Source organism: Lemur catta, chromosome 20, assembly GCF_020740605.2.
Source record: "Lemur catta isolate mLemCat1 chromosome 20, mLemCat1.pri, whole genome shotgun sequence".
NCBI lineage: Eukaryota > Metazoa > Chordata > Mammalia > Primates > Lemuridae > Lemur > Lemur catta.
In genome coordinates this window covers 23,364,878-23,379,937 of record NC_059147.1, presented here as the reverse complement: position 1 = coordinate 23,379,937, position 15,060 = coordinate 23,364,878, and the positions used below count along the sequence as shown (strand labels likewise).

The following is a 15,060-nucleotide window of genomic DNA, read 5'->3' as shown; positions in this document are numbered from 1 at the left end:
ATCCACCTTCCTCTGTATGGAGAGGTGGAGGTTGGGGGAAGGAAGCCTGGCTGGTTTTGTGAGTGAGTGTTGGGAGGGACCTGGGGCCTAGGCTGACCTGTCCTTTGCTCATGCCCAGCAGATCCAATTTTCCTGGGCAGGAAGTACTTGTTCCCACTGCCAGCCCACGTGCCCGGCCATTGCACTGTGGAGCTGACGTCCATTTAGGCAATAACCATCCCTCAGCAGGAACTGGCCTGACAATTTGATTCCTGCCGCGTGATGCCTAGGGGGGTGGGAGGAGGCGGTGTTCTGTAAGGTAGGCCAGGCCATCTCTGTGAACTCTCAGGAGTAAGCGTCCCTCCCCAGCCCATGGACACCTGGCTTTCTAAGACAGAGGAAGGGGAGTTTGGGGGAGATTAGGGAGAAAGGAAAGCAGAACAGCAGGGGGAGGACCTCTGTCCAGGCCCCCTCTGAACCTGGCCCTCTGTGGGATGAGTGAGTGGGGACACTGCACCCTGAAGCGGGCAGTCAGGCAGACACTGCTCTGTCACTCCTGGCTGGGCAGCAGCAGGCAACTGCCGTTTGGCTGAGTAACAGTTGGAATTTGGGGTGTTTCAGGGCTGTGCCGTAGGGCTGCCCTGGCCAATGCATGGGTGTGCTGTTTGTCCCCACCGCGAAAGGGGCTGGGAAGGGGAGGAGGTCACATGTGACGGGGAGGCCTAGCAAGCCCCGCTGAGTCTCCCTGCCATGCTGAGCAAGCTCCGTGCTCTGCACAGGCCTATCTGGAGTCCTTCTATAAGTTCTGCACCCTACTGGGCGGGACCACAGCCGACGCCATGTGCCCCATCCTGGAGGTGAGTGCCTGCCCACCCTCCTGCCTGCTGGTGTTTGCTAGTCCTGGCCGGGCGGAAGCCCTGCCAACTGACTGGCTACTGCCTCCCTCTTCTTCCTTCTCTCCTTGCCTGTGCACCGGCCGCACAGTTTGAAGCAGACCGCCGCGCCTTCATCATCACCATCAACTCTTTTGGCACAGAGCTGTCCAAGGAGGACCGTGCCAAGCTCTTTCCCCACTGCGGGCGGCTCTACCCTGAGGGCCTGGCTCAGCTGGCTCGGGCCGACGACTACGAGCAGGTCAAGAACGTGGCTGATTACTACCCGGTGAGTGCCCTGGCTGGCAGGATGGTGGGTGGGCATGTTGGCACCACGCACCCAACCCAGCACCCCATGGCACCCTCATGCTCATGCATCCCACCACTCCCCCGGCCAGGAGTACAAGCTGCTTTTTGAGGGTGCAGGCAGCAACCCCGGAGACAAGACCCTGGAGGACCGATTCTTTGAGCATGAGGTGAGTGCAGAGTTCTTGCAGGGCCTGCCCATCAGAGGGAGGAGTTGTGGCTTAGGCCCAACTCTGTGGCCATGGCCACTAGTACATCACATCTGTGTCTGTCTGCAGGTGAAGCTGAACAAGTTGGCCTTCTTGAACCAGTTCCACTTTGGTGTCTTCTACGCCTTTGTGAAGCTCAAGGAGCAGGAGTGTCGCAACATTGTGTGGATTGCTGAGTGCATCGCCCAGCGCCACCGTGCCAAGATCGACAACTACATCCCTATCTTCTAGCGTTCTGGCCCAAGGCTCCCAAGCGCACTGTGTGTGTCTGTGTGGTCTGTGATGAAGCCCGTGGCTCATCTGCCTGCCCTGGGGATGGCACACTGTCCTAGTGACTGCCCAGTTTCCCTGACCCTCTCTGAGACTGCTCTTAGGCTGAAAAGGGGCTGGGCACCTGCTCCCCCTACCAAGGATGGACCAAGACCCACTCCAGAGTAAGGAGGCCCCCTAAGCCCTACGTTTACAGCTGCTGACGTGTCTGAGAAGCATGTGGTCACTTTCATGTCTCTCCCTAACCTGAGAACCCCTGGGGGCAGTGTGAGCCTCCTCTCCCCTCTGTGGGTCACTCCCAGAGCCATGGCCCATGGGAAGGATAGAGCGTGTGTGTCCCTGGGGCAGGCAGAAGTAACTCTGCCCCTCTGAGACAATAAAACTTCCCTCTCTAAGCCTGGCTGTCTGCTGCCTCCTTTGGGCCCGAGTACCCCTCCCAGACCCCTGACTTCCCTCATGACCCTGCCCTTGCTGAAGCCTTCTACCTCCCTGTCAGCAGCCCAGATTCCTCAGGGTCGGGGGGCACTGGAAGACAGCCCCTCCCTCTGCTGGAGGCTCAGGCGCAGACACAGGCCTGGGGAGCTGGGTCCTGGGTCTGGAGGGCTCCCGAGCTCCTCAATGGCTTCATTGAGCCCTACAACTCCTGGAGTTCAGGGTCATTACCCCCATTTCTTTATGAGAAACCCAGACCTAGGGATAAATGCTTTGCCCGAGGTCAGTGGAGGAAGGGGAGGTGTGAACCACAGAGGCTACCAGAGGAGCCCGGTTAGGTCAGTGCCCAGCGCCCCCACCCCTGTGCTGAGCCCCAGGAGTTCCCAGCCTCCGTCACAGAACCATACCCTGTCACCCAGCCAACCCGGCAGTTACCCCCTCCAAACACAGCATCTGCCCCACCCTAGGAGAAATAAAACTTATCTTTATTTAAGAAGTGGCAATCAGGAAGTAGGATATACAGCTTCCCTGTGGCTTGAGGGGCTTGGGAGTGGGTAGTTGGGGCCTGAATTCTTGAGCCAGTCAAGAGACAGGTGGGATTCACCCTTCAGTTGCAGCACCGAGGCACTGGTGCCCAGGAACAATCCGAAGGGGTCCCCAACCCACCCAGTCAGTCACTCCTTGGTTTGCAGAGGCACTATCTGCAGGCTCCTGTCAAAGGCTACAGTGAAGTTCTGCACTAAACTCCCCACCAGCTGAGTTCTCCAAGCTGCAGGGAGAGCCTTGTGCCCAGGAGGGTCTGTTTGGGCTCATGAAGCAGTGAACAGGCCCTGAGGCTCACTGGGAAACCTCAGCTTCACTGGGCCTGGACTGGGCATCAGCAGTGGGGGACTGGGGTCCATTAGGCCAGGCTCGAGGGCAGACGGGGGGTCATAATGCCCAGGGGAGGGCCAGGGGCTCCTGGAGCCTCCTGGGCTGGAGTGGCGGGGCCATATGTGCACATGGCTCAGCGAGCCACCACTGGGGAATAGCCTGGGCTTGGGTTTGGGTGCTGGGCTGTGTCCTGGGCAGAGATAGGGCCAGGCTGGCCAGGCTGCAGTGCCCTAGGCAGACGGTGACTGATGAAGAAGGCCTGCAGGAAGCGGCGCCTCAGGCTCTCAGGCAGGTAGTAGTGGATGAAGTACATGAGCCCTAGGCCACGGCCTGGGTAATATCGGCGGCGCGGCCGAGCTGCCAGCAGCGCATCTGTGATGGCATCTACGACTGGGCTAAGGTCGGCCAGCGCCATGCTTAGTGAATGCAGGAACTGCCTGTGCAAGTGCTCGATGTAGTCCTTGCCATAGGCCTGCAGCAGCTCTCGGGGCAGGTTGGCCAGCAGCAGTTCCTTGCGCTGCTCCCACTGGTCCACGTTTGTCACAGACCCTGGGGAAGGAGTGGCAAAGTCAGCTGGGCCATGCCTCTAGTCAAAGCCACACCGCCTAGCCCAAGCCATGCCCATTCCTCAGCCCTGCCCCTGCCCCCATAAGACCATGCCCACCCCTCATTTCCCAGCCCCAGGCCCCATGCCTGCCCCACCCCCAGCCCAGACCCCCACCTGTCTTGAAGCAGCCAGGCTGGATGACGCTGACCTTGACCCCCCAGGGAATGAGTTCACAGCTGAATGTGTCCATGAGCAGCACCACAGCCGCCTTGGAGGTCCCATAGGCCGCCAGGCAGGGATAAGGCATGTCTCCTGGGGATAGGTTGGGGGTAGGGCAGCTCAGCTTTGGCAAGGGGCTCCCAGAGCACTCTGCTCCACAGTGGCACCTTTTCCCAGTGGGGGCGGGTACTCACCTGCTGGGCTGCCCACAGTCACAATGCGACCCCTAGAGTGGCGCAGCAGGGGCAGAAGGCCCTTGGTCAGCTCCAGCACACCAAAGAAGTTCACTTCCATACAGGTGCGGAACATGGCCACTGGAGACAGTTCCACGTCGGCCACCACTTCGTTGTAACCCGCATTGTTGACCAGGCCCCATAAGCCTGGGGTCACATAGCAGGGGAGAGAAGCTTCAGGTCAGCAAAACTCCAATCCCTGCCCCCTTTCCACCCATCCGGCCATGCCCTCCCCTGGTGGAACTCGTCACTGACCCGTGCTGGCGGTGTGGGCCTTGGTGAACTCTAGCACGCGGCTAATGTCCGCTGGCTTGGTCAGGTCCATCTGCAGCAGCTTTAGGCGAGGGGAACAGCTGGCACGCAGCTCTAGGGCGCCAGGGCTATTCAACTCCAACACAGTGGCCAGCACCGTGAAGCCCATGGAGTCCAGTTTCTTGGCTGTCTCCTTGCCAAAACCAGAGTCACAACCTGGCCAGGCCAGGCCAGTCAGTGAACTCCCACCGTGGCCCAGTCCACCCTGAGACAACCCGACAACCCCAGAATCACCAGGGTCTTGATGGGATCCAGGCCCCTGGACACCCAACCTACCAGCAGTCAACAGCCCTAACTCCTTCTCTAGGCCCATCTCTGGCTGGCTTTGCCCCTGTACCTGAGCCCTGAGCAGCAACTCTGTGATAGCTGTCATCTCCCTGACTCCCCATAGCTACCTCATCAAATATGGCTTATGATCCCCACTTTACAGATGAGGAAACTGAGGCCTAGTAATGCTAAGGTGCTTGCCAAAGTCACCCAGTCAGCACAGAGGAAGGTCACGACTATCCCAGGCCGGCCTGAGATGGAGTCCCAGCGCCAATGTTCTGCCTGCTTGATGTCAGGCCAAGCTCGCAGCTACCAGTGTGCAGCCTCCCTTCCTTTCTGACTGGACACTGAAGCAGCCCCTCTCTAGTCCTGTCCCTTGTTGACCCCCTTGAATTCATTCTCCACCTAAGAGCCAGAAGGATCTTTCCAAAAATGACAATATTACTCTGCTGCTGCTGAAAACCTTCCCAAGGCTGCCCGCAGTCCTCAGGACGAAGCCCAGCCTCTCTGACACCATCCTGCAGGCCCTGTACAACCTGAGCCCCCTCCCTTCCCAGTCTCAACACGCCCTGCTATTGTTCCAGGCTGTAGGCAAGCTGAAGGCCCTCCCCACCTCACCCCTCACCCTCCACCCTTGGCATTCCAATCAGTGGCAACAGTCGGGTGTTTTCTGAGCCCCAGACCACTTGCCCCCAAGACAGGGACCATGATGGACGGAAAAGACCGGCATTTGAATCCCTTCCCACACCCACCAAGTGTCATCTGAGGTCAGGTACTACTCCTGGAGGCTTAATTTCCTGTCTTTGGTTTGCAGAGCGAAGAACCACCAGGAAGAGCCAGTAGGGGAGTCCCTGGTACCTATAAACCCCAGCTTCCTTGATTGTTTCCATTCTGATCCTGGCTCCACAGGGAGCCAGTGAGTTGTGGGGGGGAGGGCCAGTGAGGGAGGAGGCTCTCTGGAGCCCCGCTCCCGACATCCCTGGTGGTACTGCCAGTGGTCCTGCCGACAGAAACTGCAAAGTGGCTCTGCTTCCCCACTGCTGAAGGGCTCAGCACCCCCTCCCCATCCCAGCCCTGCCCCCTCTGCCAAGGCAGAGAACAAAGCTGGGCAGGGGGCTTTGAGCTGGGCTTTGTGTGCTGGAGGCTGCAGCCTGGGCCAAGGGGTACTTCCCTGGCAAGCCTGGCTGGGGGAGGGGAGTGAGCACATGTGTATGCACTTGCCTCGGCTGCCGTCCAGAGCAGACAGGCCCTCCCAAGGGAGACTCAGGCCTCTCAGAGCCTCAACTCTGTGATCCCAACATAGTCACCCACATTTTGCACACCCTCTTGCTCACCTGCACACACTCAGATACCTGTACATGCCTCCAACATGCCTGGATGTTCTCACATGGGCTCAATGCCTACCACCCACCAGTGCACAGATGTACACAGGCATGTGCACAGGCACCCAGACCCGCAGCCCAAACCCTGACCCCACGGCTGAGCTCCAAGAGTAACCTCGGCCAGCGGTTCTCAGGGCATTCTTGGGGGGTGGGTGTGGTGGCAGCTCTGGCAGGCACAAGATACAGTGTTCTTGGCAGGTGGGGCAGGGCCCTGTTACCCACTTGTCTTGCAGCCAGGTGGTAAGTGAGGAAACCCCAGAGTTTTCATGCATTGGGAAGCTTGGAGGCACCTACACAGGGTGGGCTGGGCAGTCCTCTCCCAAACCCAGCTTTGCAACCAGAGAGGGGGGAGCCCAAGTCACAGAAAGCACCCCTGCTCTCACCTCTCTCTCAGGCTCAAGGCTAGAAGTAACAACAGCAGCACAAAGGCCTGAGGTGAGATCTCAGGAAAGACTGTGTAGCTGGGTCATTAGTACCTGCAGATCACCCAGGCCCTGTTAAAGCCGCTCACAAATCAGAAAGCAGGAGAGGATTGACCCTGTCCCTGGTGGCAATGCCCACAACTAGCCCCTGCTTCACACCAGGAGAGTGTGTTAGCTTTCCTTCCTTGAACTCCTGAAACAGGGGTCCCCCGAGGCTCCACGCTGCACCCTGAACTTGAGTCTCTCCCATCCAGCCTGAGCCCTGCTTCATCTTTGCGGAAGCCCAAGGCCCTCGTGCCATCCTCAGCAGTCTGGCTTCTTACCTGACATGCAAAGCCCTCTGAAGCACACAACCTCGTATCCCACCACACCCCTGCAGCACACTGTCCCCTACCCAGGCGGTGCATGTTCCTGCTTTACACCTTTGTCCCACACCCCTTCTCCGATCCAAGATACCTGTCATACCCCATCTATCTCCACTCATCTGAGGCCCAGAGCAAGGATTTCCTCCTCTTGGGAAGTTCTCCTGGGCCCATCTGATCATGCAGGGCCACCTATTGGACTGAGGTCTCTGAGAAGCCAGTGTGCTGGCTGTCCCTAGCTCCAGGCCCAGTGTAAGGACAGAGCCCAGAGCACTTGTCTAAAGCCAAGGGGCTTGGGGCAGAGACTAGGCTGCCCCTCCCCCCATGCAATGGAACCAGTGCCCCCTGGACTTTCTCCCCCTCCCCACTTCCTGCTGGGCCTCCAGCCTCCCTTCCCCTTCCCTCACTCTTGGTGACAGATTTATTCCCTGCTCCAGACAAAGAAGCTCAGCCAGGCGGCCAGAGGCACCTGAGCCCAGCCCTCTAAGATCCCCTTCCTGGGCACTGAGGACCAGGAGGGAGCGGGGGTGGGGTGCTCGGTGCAGCCTCTGGACTGCTACCTCAGCAGTTCGGCGGTGGGTGGTTGGACCCAAGAGGCAGCTGAATGCCCAGCTGCCCTTGCATGGTGACCTCAAGCTTTTGTGAACTCAGAGGATCCCAGCCAACAGGCGGCAGCTCCCCATCTAAGTAAGCTCCGGACCCAGGGAATAGGAGATGGGGTGTTCCACATGAGGATGTCAGGCGGCAGGCGGAGTTCAAGGGGTGACTATCCTTCCCTCTCAAGCCCTTCGAAGTCCCTCAGAGCACTGCCCGCTGCCCCAAGACTGCTCTACTGGGGAGGGGCATTGCGTAAACCCCCAAACTCCAGGAGGCTCCCCCTTTCTCAGTCACGTTTCCTTTGCGCACCTGCCCACTCCCTGCCTCACTTTTCCTTCAACACTCCCGGCAGCGGCAGGTAGTTAACCCGGACTTGGGGAGGTGCCGGGCGCTCCCTGCTTGGCTCGCTCCCTGCACCCACGGGAGGGAAACTCTCCCACTCCGGCGCTGGGGAATCCGCCTTGGCCGTGCCCATGGGGAGTCCTCTGAGTGTCCAGCACCGCCCTCGAGCCTGGAGTCCCCGCGCTCCGCGCCCCGCGCACTCACCGGTGATGAGCACCGCGCGAGTGGCCACGGGCAGGCGCGGCGGGCGCGCCAGGCGGGACAACGCGATCCAGCCGGCGGCGGCCAGCACGGCGAGTGCGGCCGGCGGGGGCAGCAGGCGCTGGCACAGCCAGTCGAGCGCGGCCAGCAGCGCCAGCGCCGCCAGCAGCGGGCGGCCCAGACGCAGGTCTGCGCGCAGCAGCTGCAGCAGCGCGCGGGCCGCCACGAGCAGCCAGGCGCCGCCCGACGGCCAAGGCCAGCGCTCCATGGCGGCCCGGCCGGGTCGGGCTGGGGCTGGGCGGGGCGGGGCGGGGCGGGGCGGGGGCCTGGCTGGGGAGCAGAGACAGACTCGGGGCCCGGGCGCGGGGTGCAGGGGAACACCAGCCTGAGGCGGGAGGGACACTCGCTTTCTCCGCTCGCCCTCGGGCAGAGCTTATAAAGAGCCCCAGGGGCGGGGAGAGGGCGGGGCGGGGGCGGGGCTTGCCTCCACTTCTCTCAGGCACCCCCCGCCGGGCAGGTGCCCCCCCCCCCCCCGCCCCTCCCCCTCGGCCAGATCCGCTTCAGAAGAAGCCGGAACAAAGTCCCAAAGTTGCTGCGCGAGGAAGAGCCGCCTCGCCGCGGGCCGCGCTGTGGAAGGGGCCGGTCGGTCCAGCCCCGGCGCCCGGCCTCCGCTCACCCCCGCCCCCGCCCTCGCGCCCAGGGCCGCGGAGCCGCCGCTCTCAGGTGAGCACATGCAGCTCCCACTTGCTCGGGACACCTGAGGGGACACACAGCCTGCATCCAGGCGCCTCACATTGACTGCACTGCCTCGCTCGGTCGCCGCCGCCGCCGCCGCCCGCACACGCGCCGCACTCCCACGCGGTGCGCGGCCGCAGGTCCCGGCATACACGCCCTAAGGCGCGCTCACACCTGAGCCGCTCTCTGCCACCAAACCCGCCTGGGGCAGGGGCAGGGGGCAGCCTGGTGACCTCCCGGGTTCTTCACAGTCGCTGTCCCGCCTCACAACCCCACCTTCCGCTACACAAATGTATGTGTGTGGGGGTCGGTGAGGGGCCGTCACAGGAAGCGGCTAGGTCTCCCATTACCTCTGGCCCACCTCTCACCCCAAGAGCCAGGCCAGTGAGGACACCAGGGAATCAGTGAAGGCCACCTAGGACAGGGTAGGCCCTGCCTTGGTCCCCTGAATCTCCAGGGGATAAAATAAGTGGTGTGAGTGTGGGTGCATATTTCTGCCTGTGTGTATGAAGGTCCACGTTTGTGTGTGGCCCAGTGGCCCCCCATCCTGCCCACCCCCGTGTCTGGCACCCTGTGCCTAGCATCCATGCCAGGGCTCTGTGAGGCACTGGGAGTTGCTGCCAGTAAGTACCTAGCTGCCAGGCTCTGTGCTGGGGGGGAGTAGGGGCAGCCCATGGCGGAGGGGGTCCCTGCTTCCTGTGGGCCTCCAGGCCCTGTCCCAGTGCCTGACCTCTCCCGTTTCTAGGTCCTGGGAGATAATGACTCCCTGTCACACCTCCCAGCCCTGTTGCTTATTCTCTTTCTTAGGTGCCTAGGCTCTGTGCCAGGGCTACCTGGCAATGCCTCCTCCAAAGCCCCCCCTGCCACCCAGGCTTGGCCCCATGGTGGGCCAGGGAAATCGCTGGGAGGGGCCTGGGAGCCAGACCCACTTAAGGGGAGAGACTGGGTGGAGGACCCATCTGCTGCCCAGAGCCACTCCTGTGCTTCCACCTATGCCTCCTCCTGCAAGTACAGATGACAGGCTGGCCCTGGCCCCAGGAAGCAGGACTTGCCTGAGGAGGGTGTGTTTGCCTGACCTTGAGTACATGACCTTGTGTGCCTGTGTGTGTATGCACTTGTGTGCATGGGGCTCCATGGCTTGGTCACACCATTTAGTTGTGTCACTCCCTATGCCATGACTCTGCGTGTACATGTGAATACATCTGTGTGTGTTGTGTGTTTCTGGTAGTTTTCTCTCTTTTGGTCTGGGTCATCCTGCCTTTAGAAACTCAGGGAAACATTCCTTTTCCAAACTCACTGACTCCTGTTGCCCTGAATGTATGGCCCAGGCTCAGGGGTAGGCACAGTGCCCTTGGCCAGGCTTCCTGATTTGAGCTCCAGGGAATGGAATGGATGGACCCCCCAGCTCTAGACACTCCACCTCGGCCCATGATGGGCTTCCCCCTTGGGGCTGGGGAAGGGAGTAGAAGAGGCAGTGGGGATCCTGGGGAGCCTTCAAGGTCAAATCCAGAGTAAGAGTTGAAGGGTAGGGGATGGGGGCAGGAAGGCAAGGTGGGAGACTGAGAAGCAGGGTCCTGTACTATGCTGTGAAGGAAACATGAAGGATCCTGACTCATCAGGAAGCCCATGATGGGGACAGAGACTGGGGAATTGCTTTTGGCTGCAGAGCATAGGGACACTGTGCCACTTTGGGCAGAGCCATCAGTCTTGTGGGATTTGGGTCTGGGTGGGGCTGGACTATCTGCCACAATTTTATAGAAACTCCCCATCCTCCCATGCGTCCTCCCCAGGATCTATGCTGCCTGCCGACCCCTTAGCCCTCATTAGGTGGAGACTTTTTAGAAATAGGTGGTTTAGGCAGTCATGGCTGGGAGGGGCTGGCCCAGCCCTGTCTGAGGCCTGGTGCCAGGTCGTGCATGCCTAGGGGCAGAGAACCAGCCTCTGCCAGAACCAGGAGTCTGGCTTGGCAGGGGCCTCCAGGGAAGAGAAGGGAAGGCGGGCAGAGGGCGGGAGGCCCCGCAGATAAGGTAGGGCCTGGCAGGGCAGAGGAATGAAGGGCAACCAGAAGGAGCAGAGCCCCTGAGCCACCCCGCCCCTAAGCCCTCAGCCCACAGTCTCCTTTCGTCCTTTGTCTCACCTCCCAACCCCCTTGGTCAGAAACCAGGTTAGCCAAACCCTTAGCATGCCCCAGGCACTGGAGGACCAGGGGTGGGTGGGAGGCCGGTAGGCTGGCTCCTGTCTCCTCCAGCGCAGTCCAGTGGCTCACTGGCACCATCTGCTGGCCTTTTGGAGAGGATGCAGCTCTGAAGGGGATAAAGACTAGGCAGGTGACCGCTGGATTTGAGGATGGGAGAAGCAGAAGTCCAGGGTAGGGGGTGGCAAGTGGCAGTATCCAGGAGCCCTCACACTCTGTCCTCTGACTATCCTGGGGTCCTGGAGCCAAGCACTCACCACCTTTTTCTTCCTCCGTGGTCCAGCTCAGAGGCTGCAGAGTCCTAAGGAGGCCCTGTCCTGCACTCTGCCTCCCACCTGGCACCCCATCCCTCCTCCTTTAGCAAGATGGCAGAAGGGCCCCTCTCCCTGCCAATGGCCAGTCCCTCCACCCTGGCCCTAGACCTCATTATTCCTCATCCTCAAAGAGAGCAAACTTGTACTGAGTTCCTACTGCAGGCCAGGCCCTGTGCTGGGCACCGCAGACGGAACAGCTAACCACTGGCCCCTTCCCAGCAGCAAGCGCACTGGCTCTGGCCTCGCCCGTTGGGAACCTCAATCCAAAGCTCTTTCTCCAAGCATCGTTCTTGTGCTCTCCCTCTATGCTCAGCCACATGTCTCTGTGGCTGTAATCTGTGATCACCATCACCACTCTCCCCTCCCCTGCCCGAGCATGGGATTAACTCCTCTCCTGACCTTGCCAAATGTAACGAGTCAATGACCTCCTAGAACCCAAATCTCATAGGCCCATCTCTGCCTTCAGCTAACTTGGCCTCCTCGAAACTTCTGCCTTGCGGCCTTCTCTTTCTTGTCCCAAGCCCTGTCTCCCTTTGGTGCCTATGAAGCCACTACTGCTGTGTTTCCTACCTCACTGCCTTTCCTGCCTCCTCAGCTTCTCCTGCTTGTGGGTCAACCTCTGGCAGTGAAGGCCTCACACTTGGCCCCTCCTCTGCCATGAGCTCATGTTCCTATTCACATGCTGGCACTCCCCCGCCGGCTTTCCAGCCAAGGCCTCCCTGTGGACTCCGGGCCCTGTGTCCAGCTCCCCCTGGATGCCTCCCTTGGACACACAGAGGCCCCCCACATTCTGCATGTACAAAGCTTGTCTCCTCCCCTTCCCTGGCTGGCAGCCACCTGGTCCCCACCAGATCGTCAACCTTCATTCCACACACTGGCCCCCACATTTCTTGCTCTTTCCCAAGCCCTGGGTTTGGTGCAGATGCCTTATGATAGCCTTTTATGGGAGGCATCATGATCACCATTTTTTTTTTTTTTTTGAGACAGAGTCTTGCTCTGTCACCTGTGCTAGAGTGTAGTGGCATCATCATAGCTCACAGCAACCTCAAACTCCCGGGCTCCAGTGATCCTCCTGCCTCAGATTCCCAAGTAGCTGGGACTATAGGCACATACCACCATACTCGGCTAATTTTTTCTATTAGAGATGGGGTCTTGCTCTTGCTCAGGCTGGTCTTGAACTCCTGATCTCAAGGGATCCTACCCCTTGGTCTCCCAGAGTGCTAGGATTACAGGTGTGAGCCACTACACCTGGCCATTATCACTGTTTTATATTCAAGGGAACTAAAGCTTCCAGAGGCCAAGAAAATTGCTTAAGGTCTCAAACTCAAGTACACTTGAGTTTGAATCTTGGACCAGTCCCAACATTCAGACTCAGAGGTGTACCTGAACCCAAAGTCTGTGTTAATGCAGAGCTACGTTTGTCGCGTGTGGCCTCTTACACTTCATTCTGAGGGCAAAGGAAAGCTTGGAATGGTCTGAGCAAATGAGACTCCTGTCCCACTTGGCCAGGAAATAGATTTGGGGAAGAGGGGAGGCTGGGAGTCTTATTGCTGCATCCAGATGAGGGACAGACCAGTCTGTCCAAACAAGCTGAGTAGGAGATGCCCGTGGTCGTGCAAGGGCTGAGCCCAGAGGCAGCTGGATGCTCGTGGTCTCCAGCACATCGCTCATGTAGCATGGGAGCCCTGGAGGTTGTGACTCACCTCCGCATGCCCTAGGCGTGAACTGAAACCCCCCATTTTTCAGAGGTGTTCCATCTAGGCTGGGCATCTGGAAATCAGGCCCTTCCGTTACTGAACTGAAAGAAATCTCCCCTTCAGTGGCTGGGAAGAGGGGACAGTAACATGCAGGAAGCCAGGAGCATCACTTGTGTTTTCAAACTGTGTTGGGAACCCTCCTCTGAACTTCTTTTACTGTCTCCAGGATAGAAGGCAGGTGTTTGGGGACTGGGGTTCTTGGTTTGGGAAACACTGAGAGAACGTGCTCTGCAGGGGTTTATGGACCAGTCCCTGGGGGAGAAACAAGCCTCAGCTGAGAACACTTGAGGGCAGAGTCAGCTGACTCTGATTGAACTCTCTTTCGGGTCTAGACCCTCAGCGTGGCTCTGAGTTATGAATAATCCTCTTCCACATTTACTGTGTGTTTGCTGCATGCTAGTCCTTGTGCTTGCTTTGCTTGCATTTCATTTTATTTACTATTCTCACATCATCACCACAAAGCAGGTACCATCATTATCCCTTTCCTATAAATAAGGAAACAGGCTCAGAGAGTTTAAGTGACATGCCCTAGGTCACACAGCTGTCCAAACCCTATGCTCCTAATCATCAGGCTCCGCTGTCTTCTGGCCCTCAGCCCAGAAGGTTGGCCTTATTCCGTGGGCAACCATTTTTCATTTGCTTCTGGATTAGAAACATTAATATCTCCCAATGGCAGAATTAAGGCAACTTGATTGTGAAAAACTAATTCCAAAAAGCTGCTTCCTTACAGCTTCCATCATCCCGATTCAGGCCTTTTCTTGGCAGAACAACTGCAAAAGATACAAAAATTAGTTGCTGTTGGCTGGCTGGTTTAATTTATTTGCATATACATAATTCAGCCCCACCCCTGGTGACTAATACCGCCCCCCTCCAGCTGTGGCTATTTTCTGATTGCTGGTGGGGAGGTTTGTGTATGTTGTATTTTTTTAAAAAATAAACTGAAACCAGATGGAGGGGGGTTTGTTCACAGCCTTGCCTACAATTTTCTCCAGCGAATTCCTTGAAAAGTCAACCACCTATGAGTGGTGCCTGTTCTCCCCGGAGGTCCCTTACCGCTGGTATGCAAATAGCCAGCGAGGTTGGTCTTTCCAAAAAGTGCAAATGAAAGGAGGAGAAAAAGAAATTTGTGGCCTCAGGGCTTTCCAGAATGCAGGGTCGTCTCCCGGTGGAGCCCAATTTTAGGTCTGCACTTATAGTTAGTGTCCTCTCTCCCCTCTTCCCTTGTGTTGAGGGCAGGTTGGGGTGCGGTTGGGGGCAGTCTTGGACTGGGCTTGAGTCAGAATCACCTGGACCAACACTTGGTAAAAATGTGCATTCCAGCCTCCCACATATACCCCATTTGTGGTGCTAACCTCTGGCATGAGACCCCAGCTCTCCAGATGGGTTGATATTTGCAGTCAGTGGAGGGGTTATACCCCTAAAGGGGCCCAAGCCACTCCTGCTTCCATCCTGGGAAGACCAGAGGCTGGAGGTGGTTATTGAAATATTTTTAACCACCAGCCAGGTCCAGGGCTTTGTAATGCCCCTGGAGCCCTCATTAAGCGATTCCTTGCTCAGAGAGAGGAGGCAAGTGCACCCACTGGTCACCGTGCCAGGGGCTTAGAATTTTTTTTGGAATGTGAATTGGACATTGTCATAGTGAAGTATAAGCTCCACTCCCCAGGCAGGGGAGAGAGCACGTCTTTCCCAGCTCCGACCTTCATTCCTGGCTCAGAACACCTTTCTTTTGGATTCTGAGCTTTTTCAGATAATTGTGTCAGGTTACATAAGGTTTTGAGATATGAACACTCAAAGGAAATTCCGCTGAGAGCAGGTCTGAGAGGTTCCGGTACATAATTTGCTTTAAAGTATTCGAGGAAAAAATTCAGGTGTTTCAGCCCTGCACATTTTTGAAATAAAATAAGAACAGCAGATAACTCTGCATGCATGTACCATTCTCCAAAGAAATGAGCAAGCAAAAAGATAGATTTCTGCGCTGAAAGGAAACACCCCACCCCAGGGAGCCTTGCAGGGATGGGGGCAGGGGGGTCAGGAGCAAAGAGGACAGCTGCGACCAGGCTGAAAAGGAAATCCTTACCAGGCCAGGATCACTGCCCCCCCTTCTGCATCTTAGGTAACACATGTCGTAAATACAAGCCTTCAGTTTTCCAAGAAACATAAAATAAAAGCTGAATTACTGGCAGAGAAGCTTTAAAATCTTTGGTCCCTAAGACTCTGTGGGCACATTTTCCACAC

At 58.0% G+C, this 15,060-nt stretch overlaps 3 protein-coding genes across 3 annotated transcripts in view; 2 read left to right on the top strand and 1 right to left on the bottom strand.

Moving 5' to 3' along the window:
* Positions 1-2,031, top strand: part of ATP6V0D1 (ATPase H+ transporting V0 subunit d1) — a 36,263-nt gene extending 34,232 nt beyond the window's left edge. Inside the window, exons 5-8 of the mRNA XM_045533507.1 lie at positions 759-836; positions 964-1,140; positions 1,250-1,327; positions 1,436-2,031. Of these exons, the coding sequence (XP_045389463.1) occupies positions 759-836; positions 964-1,140; positions 1,250-1,327; positions 1,436-1,597 (495 nt within the window). The 3' untranslated portion in view covers positions 1,598-2,031. The remainder of the gene's footprint in view (positions 1-758; positions 837-963; positions 1,141-1,249; positions 1,328-1,435) is intronic.
* A 501-nt stretch (positions 2,032-2,532) lies between these two features.
* Positions 2,533-8,236, bottom strand: HSD11B2 (hydroxysteroid 11-beta dehydrogenase 2). The gene is made up of 5 exons (XM_045533506.1): positions 7,829-8,236; positions 4,196-4,408; positions 3,902-4,087; positions 3,663-3,800; positions 2,533-3,490 (listed from the first exon to the last, which is right to left on the bottom strand). Exons 1-5 carry the CDS (start codon positions 8,091-8,093, stop codon positions 3,075-3,077), a joined length of 1,218 nt encoding a protein of 405 aa, XP_045389462.1. The 5' UTR covers positions 8,094-8,236; the 3' UTR covers positions 2,533-3,074.
* A 193-nt stretch (positions 8,237-8,429) lies between these two features.
* The window catches only part of ZDHHC1 (zinc finger DHHC-type containing 1), a 29,979-nt gene continuing 23,348 nt past the window's right edge, over positions 8,430-15,060 (top strand). The window contains exon 1 of the mRNA XM_045533498.1: positions 8,430-8,548. The gene's annotated coding sequence lies outside the window, so the exon portion shown is untranslated. The remainder of the gene's footprint in view (positions 8,549-15,060) is intronic.

Coding starts and splice junctions, on each gene's coding strand:
- HSD11B2 (XM_045533506.1), bottom strand. CDS start 8,093: ATGGAGCGCTGGCCTTGGCCGTCGGGCGGCGCCTGGCTGCTCGTGGCG. Junction 3,801..3,901: donor GACTGTGGGCAGCCCAGCAG/GTGAGTACCCGC, acceptor ACCTATCCCCAG/GAGACATGCCTTATCCCTGC. Junction 3,491..3,662: donor GCCTGGCTGCTTCAAGACAG/GTGGGGGTCTGG, acceptor CTCCTTCCCCAG/GGTCTGTGACAAACGTGGAC.